The sequence below is a fragment of the Cyprinodon tularosa genome, unplaced genomic scaffold (genome assembly GCF_016077235.1).
Source record: "Cyprinodon tularosa strain WSP-4 unplaced genomic scaffold, ASM1607723v1 ctg160, whole genome shotgun sequence".
NCBI classification, from domain to species: domain Eukaryota; kingdom Metazoa; phylum Chordata; class Actinopteri; order Cyprinodontiformes; family Cyprinodontidae; genus Cyprinodon; species Cyprinodon tularosa.
The window spans coordinates 1,760,367-1,776,979 of NW_024038438.1; the positions used below are offsets into that span (position 1 = coordinate 1,760,367).

A 16,613-nucleotide genomic window follows, 5' to 3' on the forward strand; every position below is an offset into this window, starting at 1 on the left:
AAAAGTTATGACAAAAAATTATTTATATATCATAAGCATGAAAACATTTGCTTTAAATGCATAATGATTGCCTGCATTCTAATTTCGTGCTGACCATAGACATGTCTTTTATTCATATTTTTATCTATAGTTATTTCTGACGGTCCAAATATGTTTAAATGTGAACAGAATCTCTCTCCATCTAGAAATTTATCAATCCATTATTTTTTTACTCACTGATTAACTGTATCAGTGAGTAATCTTTGTGTGTATCCTGCAACCTGTGGACTTTTTTGGTCAAATTGTATGCACAGAAGTAATCGTGAGTTTGCGATTTTATTTGGACTCGATATTTGTTTTTATTTTTGTATGCATTTAAGCATAAACATACCTAATTGTACAAAAAAACAGGTTTACATCATTGTATCTACAAATCTAGTGTTGCATATACACTGAAAAATGAGTCTAATTCTCTCAATATCTTTAATCATATATATATAATATTCAGTAGAAGGAACGACATTGTTTCATCTAGACATGCATGTCCAGAGTGGCTCCTCAAGGACCACTGGTGTCCTGCAGGTTTTTAGAGGTTTCTTTGCTTGAACACAACTGATTCTGATTATAGCAGTTCAGCAAATTTTCTTAATCAGCTATCAATGAAAATCAGCTGTGCTGAAGCAGAAAAAAACTCAAAAAAACCTGCAGGACAGCGGCCCTCGAGGACCGACTTTGGACGTGCCTGATCTAGAACTATCCACTTTATGCATAAAAGCCACACCTCCGGAACAAACTTAAAATATGTAACAGTAAAACCCTGAGGTCTGTGCAAACAGCTGAGAGCTTGTTTGTCTTCACTTTCTAGTGTGAGGAGTTTAGCGTCATTTCTCCACTGGTTCCATAGCATGCAGAGCTGCAGTGGATGTTTGGGAGCATCTATCCAGTGGAGCCCTGAGGTCTGAGCAAAGAACTTTGTTTGATGTCACTGCCTGGTGAAAAAAAGTACAAAGCTTCCACACTTGTACCAGGATCTCTCTGACGCCTTACTGGTTGTGTCTTTTTTTTTTTGTTATTTCTTATCGTTCAATGAAAAGGTGCAAACAGACAGAGAGCGGTTTCTGTGGTGAGGGTGGTGGATTCACATATTATCCCTATGCAAACTGTGGTGAATCCCAAGCGGTGAGGGTGTTCACCGCTCCTCCTTCACCTCATGTTTAACTAGATAGAGCTGAGGTGTTGTATAACAGCAGCACCGCAAGGAGAGAGTGGAGTGGTGATCTCTGAAGTTGAAATCGCAGCACAGCAACCATTAAGGGACTAGAATAAATAGACAGATAATGTAAACAAATGTAAAAATAAGGAATGCTCTTAAGAGGTTTTAAGGTTGGTTAAAAAAAAAAGCCATTTTATTTATTCCTAGAACGACTGTTCTTCATCCTCACCTCCAGCACAGACTGCCCACAGTGTCACTGCCCACTGCACGGCATCAGTGCTTTTTCTATACGGGTAGATTTACAAGGAAGCCCAGCTGAATCCGACTGTCATCCAGATGCTGTGTCTGGATGAACCAAAGTAGACTCTTTTTCAGAGCTTTTTCAGCTTATCCAAAAAATGATGGTCTCTCCAAGGTGATTCAAAAGTTGTTCATAGAGAACAATTTAGCAGCGGTCCGTGATAAGTTTTACCTGTGCTTATGTGAAATGCAGACGAGACAGGAAATAACATTGGGTTGCCAGGGGTAACGACAGGTCCAATGAAGGGTCTGAGAGGCAGGAAATGTACTAAATATCAAACAATCATTCCAGCCTTTAAATAAGGTAACCATGCCCACTGTTATATTCATTACCAGCACAGGAATGATGTGATGTCATGCAATAACTTTATATCAGGAACGAGTGCAGCACTGATGTCTGCTGGGATTGTGGCGTCATGGGTCATAATTAAAAATAATTATTCTATCTTAAAAACCAAATAAAGACAAACAATAGTTTTACCTGCAGAAATAAGGTAGCACCGAAAAAGTAGGCTAGATCATTTTGATCCAACTCTGAGCTTAATGGGGGGGATAATTAAAATAGAATCTTTAATATCTCCGAAACAGCAGCACATGTGATCTTTTTGCTATTTATTTTTTCATTTTTAAGATTTTGAATGCACAAACGTGCACTAATGATGCAATAACCCTTCAGTCTATTTGCTGAGGTTTTTCACATCAGTGGGGTGTCAGCTTGACGCAGCTGAAGCTCCTCCTATTTGATGAGGTGGTCAAGGGTTTAAATACTGCATCTGAAGTGCAGGGCGGTGAACTCCCTGCGGGGCTCATGGAAATCACCACCTTCTGTCTGAACCCACCATAAAGGGTTTTATAATTTTTTTCTTTTTAACTACGCTGTCAAACCAAAGGAGGATTACCAAATTTGTGGACAGTGAAGATTATCATTTTTAGAATGATATATACTGTACCTTGGCAGCAAAGCTCCACATCTCAATGCGATCCTGGAGTCTCTTCTTGCACTCTGGCTGCAGACGAACACGTTTGTCTTGCAGCGTCTCAATCAGACATGACATCTCTGAGGAAGAGACCCGTCTTAAAATCTCATGCAATTACTTTTTAGTAATTGAATTTATGATGATGCAAATGCTCCCCTAATATCTTCAGAATTTCTAGTAAGAGAGATGTCAAAGCCTTACGTCGTCCCCTGCCAGGTGGGATGGCAGCACAGTGGTGCTTGATATCCAGAGCGCAGGCTGTGTGAAGCACGGGATCAACAAAGATGTCCGCCTTGCTTTCCTTCAGCATGTTCAGTACCTCCTGCAAACAAGAGGGACGTTATTTAAAAAAAGCAGTTCAAAAACAATACTACAAAATGATACGGTGAAGTGTAACGTCGTGCATAACACTTATATAGACAGACACTATACGTTGTCAGTGTGGCAGTTTTTACCTTCTTACATGCTTCCTGCTTGATCCTCAAAAGATTGAGTTTAAGGCACTCCTCCACCTGCCCAGTTTGCTCCTGAGCTGCAGCCTCCTCTGGACACAGACTTGAAATCTAGTCACACAATAAAACACTGATTAACAAAACATGACCTCTTGTCTGTTCAGCAAATCTCACACGACCGGCATCATTATCTTCCAACAGAAACGCTAAACAAGTTGACGATAATGATTGATCCTTAACTTCAACTGTTAATGCTTTACAGCTAGCTATTTGAGGGGGTGCATGAGGTTTAATTTTCAGCGTCTATAGCCCCATTTACACTCCACACTGTAAACCGATTCGTGCTGACGTTGGATGAGTTAACCGTGCCGGGCTTGGTTCCTTACGACCGTTTACACATCACGCTAGTGCGGTTCCTCGCCTCCTAGTGACGATCTACGGTACTACCGCTTTCTAGAGGTAAATATGCAAATCAACATAGCGGTGCCAGTAACATTCAGGAAGTTTGGTTATAATTGTGATATTTCGTTGTTTGCAGAGAGCCAGGTGAAGAAGGCAGCCTTTGGTGAACTTATTTGACAGAGTCGGCTTTTGGGAAGTGGATACGACAGACAATAGTCTAATCAGGGCTTACAGACGCAGGAAACAAGGACTTCGAGGTTCATCACACTGCTAAGCAGAATCGTCATTGGAAATTGTGTGGCACACGGTAGGGAAACTAGTATTTTTATGAATGTCTTGAATTTCAAGAGTATGTAGGCTGACTGTAAGGAGAGGACGCGGTCTGCTCATGCGCTTTTTGGTATCTCAGAACTGTGCAAGAACTGAACCATGCCGAGCCCTACTATCAAACTAGTAACAGTTTATAATTAAAGCTGTTTTCTCCCACTGAGGGTTATATGGCTACAATGCAAACTACATGACTCAAAGCAAATCCCTTACTTTTCACAATATGTAATTATTTTTGATACAGAAAACAAATCACTAGAGGAGGTGAAGTAATCAAGTTTAAACATGGTAGTGCAATAAGGCTTTTTTAATAGAAAGCTGTTGACCTCCTGTGTGCAGTGGATCTGGAGCTGAGGATCCAGTCTGTAGTCCAGAGCAGACTCTTGCAAGATTACTCGAATTTGATCTTCACAGTCAGGAGACAAACGCTGCAAAACAGGAAGTCAAGAAACAGGAAAACCTTTGAGATTTGTCAGTCTTTGCAGATTAAAGTTTTCATTTTTCAAAGAACTACTTTGCTTTTTCTTTAAAGATACATTAATAACTACAAATAGTGTGTGGCTCTACAGTTTTGGGCCATCTTTCCAAACAACGGTAATAAATTTTTTTTCCCGACCATCCTAGCTGTTCCATGGTGAAATATCAACCACATTTGTTTAACATGTACTATTTTACTGTCACACATATCAAAATAGTAGATTATTAAAAATGCATGACTGTGAAAATGTCTGCAAACTTGTGTTAAAGGATTTTTTCACCTACAAGTACCATATGCATCACCCACTAAAGGCAAACTCTGAGACAGAAAAAGAAAACATACAATGAATTTAAACTCAGTTTCAAAACTCGCTCTTATGATCAGATCAACTGTGATTAAACTTGGTCACAAACTCTGTCAAGTGGTTTTTAACCGTACGAGAGTATATAATCAGAGCCAAATGCATAGCAGCAATCCCTATATAACTATTTAACAGACATTGAGATATTGCCATTGACAGCATGCTATGAATAACTAAGAACAATTTTTTTATAATTTGATGCAGGCATGTCATGTTAAAGAATTTTCAAGATTCACAAACAGAAATCTTGCAGCTTTTGAAATAAACGAATATATTGTCTGAAAGTTGGTTCTGGGCCAGCCAAATAAATAGACTAATAACTGCAAGAGAAAGGGAATCAAACATCCATGTCATGACTCTAACCTGGTCTGCATATTTGAGTTTCAGGCAGGAGATGACCTGACCCTCTAGCTCCGTGTCGGCTGTGGCCTTGTTGATGATGGACTGGCAGAATTTTGGGATATCAGCCTTGCACGCCTTCTTTAGCACCGGGTTCAATCTGAAGTCTGAATACACACACATAAAAAAACTGTTACATTTCCATGTTTCTGAGCAGATACATCCTGGGTTCAGATTGAGAGGTGAAAGGCAGAACAGCTGCTGTGTGAGAACCTGTGTTCTGGGTAATCTGTCTCTTGGTGATCAACTGTTTGCACTTCGGATCCATCAGTTCACTGTTCTTGTTCTGCTTCAGGCACTGAAGAACATTCCTCCCCTCTGATTCTGTACAGAAACGCTAAACAAAAACAAACAAAAACAAAATATATCAAAGTGAGTGAGGTTGGGTGGTCACAGTTTCATTTATATTGCAAAAATACAAATTTGGTTAGAAAATGCCAGAAATAAATTACCAACGTGAAGAGCTGGTGAATTATATCATATGCCATGGTTTACCTAACCTGGATAGTGTTTGAAAAAGGGAGGGACATAAGTCACCAAGTCGCACCTGCCTCCCATGTGGAGCTTTTAGCCAATCACAGCAGCAGTAGCTCCTGTGATGTATCACATTCTTGATTTGTAAATCAAACTCTTACAGAATCTGGTCAGGAAATGGCAGCTATTCAGGCTAAAACCAACACAGCCATGTTTGTTCTAATTTAGTCTTCTGTTTCTGGTTGACGTGTTGATGTCACACACGTTACTGCATTTCATTGGTCTGAAACATTTCCGCATTGAGGCTAATATATCTATTGGGTTCTGGCAAGATGCATTTTTAGTAGTTTGTAAATTAACAAATCTTGCGACAATTCATCTTGCTAAGAAGGTAATGGTTTACCATCTCCTGTTAGCAAGCTAGCTTCACTTGACTAAGAGGTAAAGGTCCCATATTATGCTAAATTCAGATTATAAACATTTTGTAACAGTCATATGTGTCCTGAAGCCTCTGTTTGAGGTTAAACAAAAAAACACTTTCACCTCTATCATTGCCTTTCTCCAGCTCTTAGCTAATATGTGCTCAAAGTGCTATGTTTGAAAACAAATCCCCTTATGACATTATAAGGGGAAGTAGCCACTACCATGGCTATCAGAGACCGCGGACTAGCAGGCGCCATCTTTCTTTTCACAGACCTGGAGCTTACAGACAGATAAAGCTAATATTAGAGCACCAGGTGCTCTGTTAATATCTGTATAAACCAAAAAAAAAAAATAAAAAATCTGATAAAATCCATCCGCTGAGTCTTCAGACTTTTATCTTTGAAAGAAATCTACCTGCAAAACTTCAGAAGGTTGTTCATCTGTGTACTGAGCATTTCAAGTGGAGCGCAAATTTTTAAAAATTTAATTTTGAAGAAATGTTCCATGCTCTGTATTGAGATAGTAGAGTCTGATTTATCTGTATTTCTGCAAGAATAAAAAAATGGATATTATTGTTTTTTATTATTACAGAATAAATTAATGGCAGTTAGCAGTAATCTGGTCAACCTGCTCCCATTCTGTATTGTTGTCATTTCCCAGCTACCATCAGTTATGGTTGGGCCTTTATCTTGTGTAGAATTTGGCGGCCCTAGCCGACATCTTTACAAACTTACTGGTTGTCATCTTTGAGGTGGTTTTTGGTACATTCTGTCTGCATATTCTGAGAGGAACTCTGCTGAAACAACTGAACAGTTAAAACATGCTTTGGGGCCTAGTTGGGAAAGAAATACCAGTATCTTTTCCTGACAGTCTCACTCTGTCTGGGCATCATATAAAAAACCTTGCTTGTGCACAAAGTAGCCATTGCACACACAAAAAAACCCTCATTAAAACGTATCACTGTGTTACCAGCTTGGATAGTATGCTGAATGCAAATACTAGTACTAAAGCACACTGGGTATGCACACAAAAAACGTAATGTTTAATCAATAAGTTTGAATTTATAAAAACTATTTGTGTAAAATATTTGTTAATCCACACAAACATTTGATCTGCTGTGTGCTTGTTATTTTCTGCCAAATTGTTGCAAAAAAATCCTAGGCAGATTAAATTTCTAACTATTCAGGGTTTTTTATGAAGGACCAACTCTGCCATATTTAAAAATAAATACAGAAATAAATAAATGCTCAATAAATGTATAAGCATACAATTAATTGCCAACAAAAAAGTGAGACATAAATGTATATAACTCTTAATTAGCTTCTTTATTTATTTGCCTTTGTAATATTTACCTTATTTATTTTTCTGTCCTTTATAATCTTCAACTTTATTTTTTAATTACTTATATTTTTAAGTATTTATTTATGTGCATGTTATAATATTTTTGTCTGTTTTATTCTTCCTTTGTATTTTTTTATCTTAGTTATTTCTTCGCCGCTGTTTATTTCTCTCTGCCCTTTTTACATTTCTCTGCCCTTTTTACATTTCTCTATGCATTTCTATCTCATTATGCAAATGAGAAGGGGGTGTGTCCTAGAGAGTCAACTTCTGCTCATTGGTTGGCTTGGCGGTCCATCTTCTTAACTCACAGAGCTCAGAGTACTAAGTTAAATGTTCTCTTTTCTGTTGCTGTTGTTCAATAAAAGTACGTTTTAAGATCATTTGAGGCGAGAACCTTATACTTTTAAGCATCACCATATGGCCCATTCACAGATTTAATGCGTAATTTAAAAGAAAATGTGACGAACTTGAGAGGACCGCGGCAACCAGCAAAGCTCCGAAGCTGACGGCAGCCAGGTCTAACCACAGCCCATCTGCAGCGGCCCTCTCTCGGAATAGCCGTGTGTGAAGAATCGCTGGTGATGATGGCGATTTTTTGTTGCAGCGGCCCTCTCTCGGCATAGCTGTGTCTGGCTGCCGTCAGCTTCGGAGCTCCGCTGGTTGCCACGGTCCTCTTAAGTTCGTCACATTTTCTTTTAAATTACGCATTAAATCTGTGAATGGGCCATATGGTGATGCTTAAAAGTATAAGGTTCTCATCTCAAATAATCTTAAAACATACTTTAATTGAACAACAGCAACAGAAAAGAGAACATTTAACTTAGTACTCTGAGCTCTGTGAGTTAAGAAGATGGACTGCCAAGCCAACCAATGAGCAGAAGTTGACTCTCTAGGACACACCCCCTCCTCATTTGCATAATGAGGCAGAAATGCATAGAGAAATGTAAAAAGGGCAGAGAGAAATGTAAAAAGGGCAGAGAGAAATAAACAGCGGCGAGGAAATAACTAAGGTAAAAAAATACAAAGGAAGAATAAAACAGACAAAAATATTATAACATGCACATAAATAAATACTTAAAAATATAAGTAATTAAAAAATAAAGTTGAAGATTATAAAGGACAGAAAAATAAATAAGGTAAATATTACAAAGGCAAATAAATAAAGAAGCTAATTAAGAGTTATATACATTTATGTCTCACTTTTTTGTTGGCAATTAATTGTATGCTTATACATTTATTGAACATTTATTTATTTCTGTATTTATTTTTAAATATGGCAGAGTTGGTCCTTCATAGTTTTTCATTTGTGGTACATTTAACAGAATGTTTTTTGTTTTTTCTTGTTTTTTCAAGTTTAAGCTTTTGTGGTTCAAACCTGAGCTTTTAAACTAAAACCACAATTAGTCTCAAGCTATAGCACAACATATCTGATTCTTAGGTAAGTAAGACAATGTGACAAAGGAATAAGATTACTTACATTTAAAATGAAAAACAAACCAAGTCTATACTGTTTAAGCGCAAAATATCTAAATATCTAAGTTTAAAGCCAAAAATACGAATTCCTTTAAGTTATCTATGAAAACAGGCTTATTCAAGTGTAACTTCTAAAAAGTTTTCTTTTTTATCAGGTGTAGCTGTACCTAAACACACTAAGGAGCATAAAATGAGTATAAATTGTCACATGGGCCCTCATATTTTCAAACTTCTAAGACCTGTCCCTAGAATCCCATCTCTGCACTCTGAGCTGTGGGAAAAAGACTCTTGCTTGTCCGTTGATTCAGTTTTGAAAAATGGCAATAACTACATACATTTATCAAATTAATAAATATAGCTGGGTAAACAGTATTGTTTTATTCTAATGCATCAAATAAGTCATATAAAGTGGTGACCCATTTTTAATGTTGCTGGTTGGCCTACCCGGATCATATGCTTGCAGACTTTCATCAGCTGGTAGTCCAGTTCAGGATCAACCATCTCCACCTCCTGAAGCTTGAAGATCCTTTGGTGACAGCGTGGATACAGCTGCCGTTTGTTCTCTTTCAGACACTCAACCACCTACAGAGGGATGGATTTAAGCCAAAGTTTAGATACTGACTGCTTAATAGAGGAAAAGGAAATGGTGGATAAAAATGGCAGCAGAATGTAACCAAAGTGTTGGATATTAAAAGAAACCGTTTCAGACCCAAACTAAACAACAAAGATAGTACAACTGCAAGAATTGCAAAGCAAAAGAAAAAAAAAAAAAAAAAAGAGGAAAAAAAGAAAACCCATTATAAAAAAATAGGGATGCACGATATTGGGATTTTGGCCGATATCCGATATGCCGATATTTTAAAACTGATGCAGCCGATAACCGATATCGATACTGATGTTAAAGCTGGACAAAAATAAGTAGTCATTGAAAATAACAGTTTTGTTATCCATTTCTGACACTTTGAAAAATAATATACTCAAATATGTTTTCATATGCTGATATCAAATTGATTTTTAAAAACGCGGTATCGATCTATTTTACTTTCAAAATCTCGTGAAATTTCATTGTTCTGTTACAAACTCTCGTGATATTTTGCAAATTCTTGTGAGATTTTGTTAGTAAAATAGATAGAAACCGCGTCAATTTATCAACATATAAAAATATGGCAAAATTTCGTAAATTTTCAGGGGATTTCGTAGCATAACGATGACATATAGCAATATTTCATTAGTAAAAGAGATTGATATGGTGTTTTTAAATGGCAATATATCAGCATATGAAGATATTGTGATATTTTAATGTATCAATATTTTTTCTCTCGTCTTTAGAAGTTTTTAAGTCTGTAAAAAAGAAGTTTTTGAGGAAGAAGAAGAAGTAGTATTTATTTTTAGTTTTTTTTAGACTTTAGAAACTCAGAAGCTGATCAAATATCGGGTTAAATATCGGTGGGGTGGCCGATGTCCGATATTTAGTTTTAAGGCCGATACAGGCCGATACCGATAGGGGGCCGATTATATCGTGCATCCCTATAAAAAAATATTGTTTTCTCACTTCATTTTGCTGAACAATGTTAAAATCTCCTAAACACATTTTACACATTTGACAACTGCATCTATTATCACACCTCTAATAATCAGCAGACTAGTCAGCATTACAGTTTTACATCCACGCTGAATTAAAGTGGAAAAAATGTCCTGTTTGTGTTCATAGTGAGTAATTAGTATGCATCTTGCTGCTGACCTGTGCGTTACCAAAGGCCACATTCTGACAAAACCGGTTGATATCTTGCTTGCAGGAATCATACAGCTCAGGCTCCAGGCGAATGTCTTCTGACTGCAAACATTCAAGACAGATTCACAGACAAACTCAACAGAATGAAACCTATTTGTCAACAAGCAGATCTAATTTACAAGAACATACGCAAAATTAAAACTGATTTAAGAGGGTGAACCACTGGCTTTCCATTTTCCAGAGCATTATTGTCATCACACTGTCAAAAGTACAGAGCAACTAAATTAACTCTGTACATTTAACCCATCTCCTTGGGGAGCAGTGGGCTGCCATTGTGCGGTGCTCGGGTGGTTAAGGGTCTTTTCTCAGGGTGCCGGAGTGACAGTCTGTGGGAGTGGAGCTTGAACTCAGAACCTCTGGATACCAAGAGTAATGAACTAACCACTAGACCGCCACCCCCCCCCCACACACACCCGTTTGTTCGTTTCTGTGTATTTGCTGACTTTACATTGACTCACATTATTAATTTTCCAAAAAGTAATTCACATTATAGATCTAAGCCAAACCCTAAACATGTCAAATAGAGATGCACCGATCTGATCCAATACAATGCCATAAAGAGCTTAAACAATTAATCAGATCAATCGTGATTAATCGACTGTTGAAATAATCGTCAACTTATTCAGTCATCAATTAATCGTTAACTGGAATATAGAGACTCTAAAACATGCTTTTAGCTGACAGACAGACCCAGTTAAAGCATTAATTACAACAAAATTGTAATAAGAAAATGTAACATTTGCATTTAAGATTAAAAAAAAAAAATTGTCTGTCAATATGCTCTATCCAGAGCTCCACAGGGCGAAAGTTTGAGTTTCACCTGGTTTAATTTCATAGAAAATCTTTTTTAAGGAATCAATCTATCTGATTATTAATCGATTAATTGAGAAAAATAATCAACAAATGAATCAATTTGCAAAATAATCATTAGTTGCATCCCTAATATCATATCAACTCTGATATTGAAAAGTTGCTGGATCAGATAGATGAATTACACTGATACAGCATTCTTGTCAATCATTGCTTTTTGATATTATTATCAAACAATGCTACGTTTGCGACGTCAATTATGCCATTATGCAGGGCAGGCACAGCAGCTATAAAACATTTACAGCAGTGTTTATTTGATATCTTTTTTAAGCAGCATTTATGTCGAGCCTAATGCTTTTACTCTCATGGCAACGTATGCTTCAACAGTAGTGGATCTGGATTGGCTAATGCGCTCAGCCCAGGTATCAGTATCAGATCGGAACACAATGGATTGGTGCATCTCTGGTCAAAAATAGGTAACATAATATAACATAAACAAGTCCATACAAAAATTCGCTAAATCAACTGGTTATAACTTCAAAAATGCTCAGTAAGTCAGGTTACATGATATATTGGTTCTAATCAATAGTGCATCAGTGAAAATACCATCTCCACTTCCTCCACTCGAAGCTGTTTACGACATTTGACAGAAACTCGCTGCTCCTTGCCATCCTGTAGGGTGTCGTTTCTCACTGTGGTGCTGAGGCAGATAACAACATCCACCCTAAACGACAAACAATTTGATCTGTTTAGTAAAAAAACTTTTCAGGAAAATCGTAGCACTGCTTGGTAACTGCATCTTCAGATAAATCTAAGAAAAATACACACCATTAAAAAGGAGTCAGTATGGCTTTAACCATGACTAAAATCATTTAATACTTTCCTGACTCTAAAAACATGTAAAAGGATTCTGTCATGTCAAACACCTACAAAATTCCCCATCATTCATTTGCACTGGAACTTTCCAGACTTTTACAACATTCATATTCATATGAAGTGATGCAATAACCCTAGAAATAATAATATGACTAAATTACATTGTATAATGATCCATAATAACAGACTTATCTGTTTAATATCAGATATAGCTCCACAATTTAAAAATGAAACAGAAAAGTTTTTTTTTTTTATGTTAAGAGGTTTTAAATTGATCTATATATTTTTATTGTTATTAGGTTATTATTGGATTTAAAATTTACAAACACTTTGAAGATTTACAATACAGGCGAATCGGGGTACATTCACACCAAACATGGTGTTGTTGGTTATTTATGCCAGCCGCGCCCGGAGTTCACGACTGTGCATTTCAGATGCACATCACCCTTACAGCAGTCATCATACAATAGGCGGAGCTTGAGTTTCTATATCCACTCTATGGGTCCGCCCGATTCTCAAGAGATGGGACCCGTTTGGAGATGAAAAACAACGTTTCCATACTGCATCTGAATGACGGTTGGATTCAGCTGTAGTTCTTTGTATCCAGCTGGGCAGAGAGCACCAGTGCCGGGGAGAGGCAGCAGCTGGCTAGGCTCTATGCTGGAGGAAAACGACCACTCCCTCTAGGGCTCATTTAAAACAGCTTTATTAAAAGCCACCTTCAAACCTCTCAAGAGCATTCCTTATTTCATTCTTTGTTAACATATTTTTTTCTGTATTGTACTCTGACTAAAAAGCTGCACTCTTTCAACCTAGGTCACAAACAGTCCCTGATTAGTTGCTGCGACATGATTTCACAGAGATGTTCAGATTTTCCAACTTCTGCTACCATCGCTCTGCTTTCTCTGTGAGAAATTCCCTGCTGGCTGCTTCACTTCAATGCCCAAGTGGTTTGCTCGAGGATACTATGTAAATACACGCCTCATGACGGGGAAACCGTGTTTGAGGTGCATGTAGACTTGATGTTTATGTTTACGGTTTCTATTTTGTTAGACCTTTTACTCCCGTTTTTGTTGTTAGGGATGTCCTAAGCTGATATTAATCTTAGAAATTAGTCAGATACCAGCCAAAAAGTGAATATCCAAACATATCGGGCTGCATCTAAAATCTAAAAAAAAGCTGAAGAAATTTTTCCTCAAACCATTTTTTTGTTAACTTTGTTAAAGTTACATCACTGAAGCAATTTTTCTATTAATTCTGAAAAACAATAAATATTGGGATTATTAGTAAATATAACCAATTTTATGATTATTATAATAAATATGATATCTAGCTTGGGCAATTTGAATACAATGTGAAGAATTTCATGGACCATAGGAGAAAGAGCTGGAGATTAGATGTTCAGCTGAGGAATGGGAAATTATTGTTGAAAACACAACTCACCAACCTCTCTAACATGGAGGGACTTTCAGGAAAGAAATGGATTTGATTCTTAAAAGCTCCAAAGTAAATAAAAAAATAAACATCTTCAGCATAGGAAAAGACCTTTCCCAGTATCAATGTCTAACCTTTCTCCTTAGCTTTTTTCTACAATAACCATGTGCTGCTGACATGAAGAGAAGAGGAATAAGTTTGACTCACTTCTTCTTAATGTTGGGGCAAAGCTTGAGGACATCCTCTTTGCAGGCAGTCTTAAACTTGTATGAGAAACGAAAATCTTTGATCTGAATCTGGAGAAAATTACAGAAAGAAAGGTCTGTTAGCTGGAGATTCAGCAGATAAATCAGCTTCAACTTCAGTTCTACAGCCAAGCGGACACATCAAATTCACAGAGAACCCACAAATCAGAGATTTTAGTAGAAAAAAAGGTCTACATGTAACTTAAGAAAGGATTAAACTAAATAAGACTGATGAAAATGATGAGTTGATATTATACAGGTGATCGGTTCAATCAGGTGGAATTAAGAACCTACGCAAGGATTTCATAAATTCCTATGATTTAAATGAAAGAATAAGGCAAAATAAAGTGAGAACCGCATAAACAGCAGCTTTATGACGCAGGTTTACCAAAACTCTTACCAGCTGAAAGTGTGTGACTCCCACTGCACACTTATCATTCATCTCTTTCTGATGTTTGTTCTGAACCAAACACTCCATTAGGTCACCAGAGTCGATCTGATTGTCAGCCACCTCCTGACAAATGGAAATAGGAAAAAATGAAAGGATTTCGCATTTTAAATAACATTCAGCACTAATCTTTATTCATGAGATAAACAATTTTCTAAGTAGTTTTATTCTATTAGCATTACTGAAAGCCATGTTAAAGACTAAGGAAGTTCGTGTAAATAAATCACAGAAAATGATTCTAGTCTAAAGAAGAATAAATTACTAAATAAATCCTGAAATGAGTTCTTAAATTATTTCAAAAATTCTAAAATTATATATTTTAACATGGAAATCCTGAAACCTTCTGAAAGTACAAAGATCTATTTATAAATGTATACTCACATGGCAGTACGCTTGAATTACAGGTTCACAGGCTCGTATTAATAGGGCTTCAATCTGAATATCCTGAGGATGGAAAGTAGGGTGTTTAACCAGATATTATCTTACTGATCAACATGGCCACTGCAGCAGGTCTTGCAAACTAAATTGCTGAAATTTCCAGCTTGATGGCTCTAATAAGTTTAAACTTGATTAAAGCATCAGTTTGCTGTTGTTAAGGGAGACACGCGTACCTCTGATTCTAGCTCCGTCAGGTTTGCCACCACTTCCCTGCAATCAGACACCAAGTCCTCCAAATGATCCTGCAGACACTCCAATTCCTGGCCGGCCAACTCCGTCTTCTCACTACACCACTTCCCCAGGTCGGACATGCAGCGCCTCTGCAGCTCGGGATCAAGCTTTACATCTAGCGCCCTCTGGTGGAGAATCCGCTGCACCTCCACCTTACAGTCTCTGGAGAGCTGGGGATGAAATCAGTTTAAGAAAGAGCAGCAGCATTGAGATAACAACCTTTATTTTTTTAAAAAGCCAAACAATGACATTCCAGTGCAGGTTTTTGGAAATGCCCAGCACAGAAACCCACCGAGGACAGCTTATTTAAAAAAAAAAAAAAAGTAACATATTTATTGTATGATTTTTACTCTTAAATGCATAAGTCGGTGGTTGCAAAAGTGTGGGGCGCGCCCCCTAGGGGGGGTGCAATGCCATTGCAGGGGGGGCGCGGGAAGCAGTATGGATGAATGAAGAAAAAAAAAAAAAAAAAACAGTGCTTGCTTGACTGAGCATAATGGACAGTTGTGACACTGCAACCCAGAATTGAGAAGATCTGCAGCAACAAACAGGCTCACTACAGCCACTGAAAAGATGGGAGGATTAAAGTACAAAGAAAAAATTCTCAGGGAGCTGTTCAATGTTTTCACTCCATTTTGCACAGAGGCAAGAATCTTCTATGAAAAAAATACAGTTACACAAAAGTGTTCCACTGTAAAGATGGTGTAGTTTGTTTTGTTGCAACCTGAAGTGTGAAATAAACTTCAGTGGAGTTTGAAAACAAAATATGTGTATAGGTTTTAAATTCAATTTAGTTTATCTATATAGAACAAATTCACTACACATATGATCTCAAAGCACTTTACAGACACAGCAGTCAGATAACACACTACTGTTGTGTCTGCATTGTTTGGCTCTGTCTGCTTTACAAAGAGATGTCTTCTAATATCTTAACTCAATAATCATAGTCTGGTCTTCATACTATTATCAATGTTACTTAATGTATCACCAAAGCATATTCATTTTTTTTTTTTTTTGCAAAGATTTCCTGCTTTGATGTAGAACTCCAAAAATATTTGTTAGAAGTTTAGACGCTATTTGTTTTTTTTCACTACAGCCTCATAATCATACCTGTATTTAAAAATAATAAAGAAAATGGAGGTACCAATCTTTTAGAAACAAGGGATGCTCCAATCGTGATTTTTGCCACCTATCCTCAGCACCCATGAGGGCTGATCACTGCCGATCGCATGGATTAGCTGCTAACCTTTTGATTTGGGTTTAAAAGCTACAATTGGCTATGTGATCGGGCAAAACTGGTTTATAAATTACCCAATTTAAACAAACATAAAAAATCTTGCAGGCTTAATACAGCAAGTATTCCGTCAAAAAGACAAATGAAATTTAATTCAGATTCAAACCAGTTACAGTAAGGAAATAAGTATTTGAACACCGTGCTGTTTTGAAAGTTCTTCCACTTAGAAATCTTCTAATTTAGGATAATAAATAGAGTGGAAGTGGACATTATGAAAGCAGACTAACACTAAGAATTCTAGCCAATAGACAGGTGTTCAAATACTTATTTGCAGCTGTATCGTACAAATAAATAGTTAACAAAAATTATATATATTTCTTTTTTTAGATAATGTCTCTCACAGTGGACATGCAGCTGCAATGAAAATTTCAGACCCCTCCATGATTTCTAAGAACTTGGAAAGTAACTATCAAATTTGTTCTGATGCTGCAGTATCGGGGCGATCA

General features: G+C 37.1%; 1 protein-coding gene across 1 annotated transcript in view; it reads right to left on the bottom strand.

The window, feature by feature from the left end:
- The window catches only part of LOC119780456 (Golgi apparatus protein 1-like), a 49,005-nt gene that overhangs the window by 3,154 nt on the left and 29,238 nt on the right, over positions 1–16,613 (bottom strand). The window contains exons 12-24 of the mRNA XM_038280521.1: positions 14,816–15,043; positions 14,586–14,648; positions 14,157–14,270; positions 13,719–13,807; positions 11,808–11,925; positions 10,341–10,433; positions 9,044–9,181; positions 5,102–5,225; positions 4,853–4,995; positions 3,977–4,078; positions 2,925–3,032; positions 2,671–2,791; positions 2,443–2,549 (exon numbers count right to left, since the gene is read on the bottom strand). Coding sequence (XP_038136449.1) covers positions 2,443–2,549; positions 2,671–2,791; positions 2,925–3,032; positions 3,977–4,078; positions 4,853–4,995; positions 5,102–5,225; positions 9,044–9,181; positions 10,341–10,433; positions 11,808–11,925; positions 13,719–13,807; positions 14,157–14,270; positions 14,586–14,648; positions 14,816–15,043 — 1,548 coding nt within the window. The remainder of the gene's footprint in view (positions 1–2,442; positions 2,550–2,670; positions 2,792–2,924; positions 3,033–3,976; positions 4,079–4,852; positions 4,996–5,101; positions 5,226–9,043; positions 9,182–10,340; positions 10,434–11,807; positions 11,926–13,718; positions 13,808–14,156; positions 14,271–14,585; positions 14,649–14,815; positions 15,044–16,613) is intronic.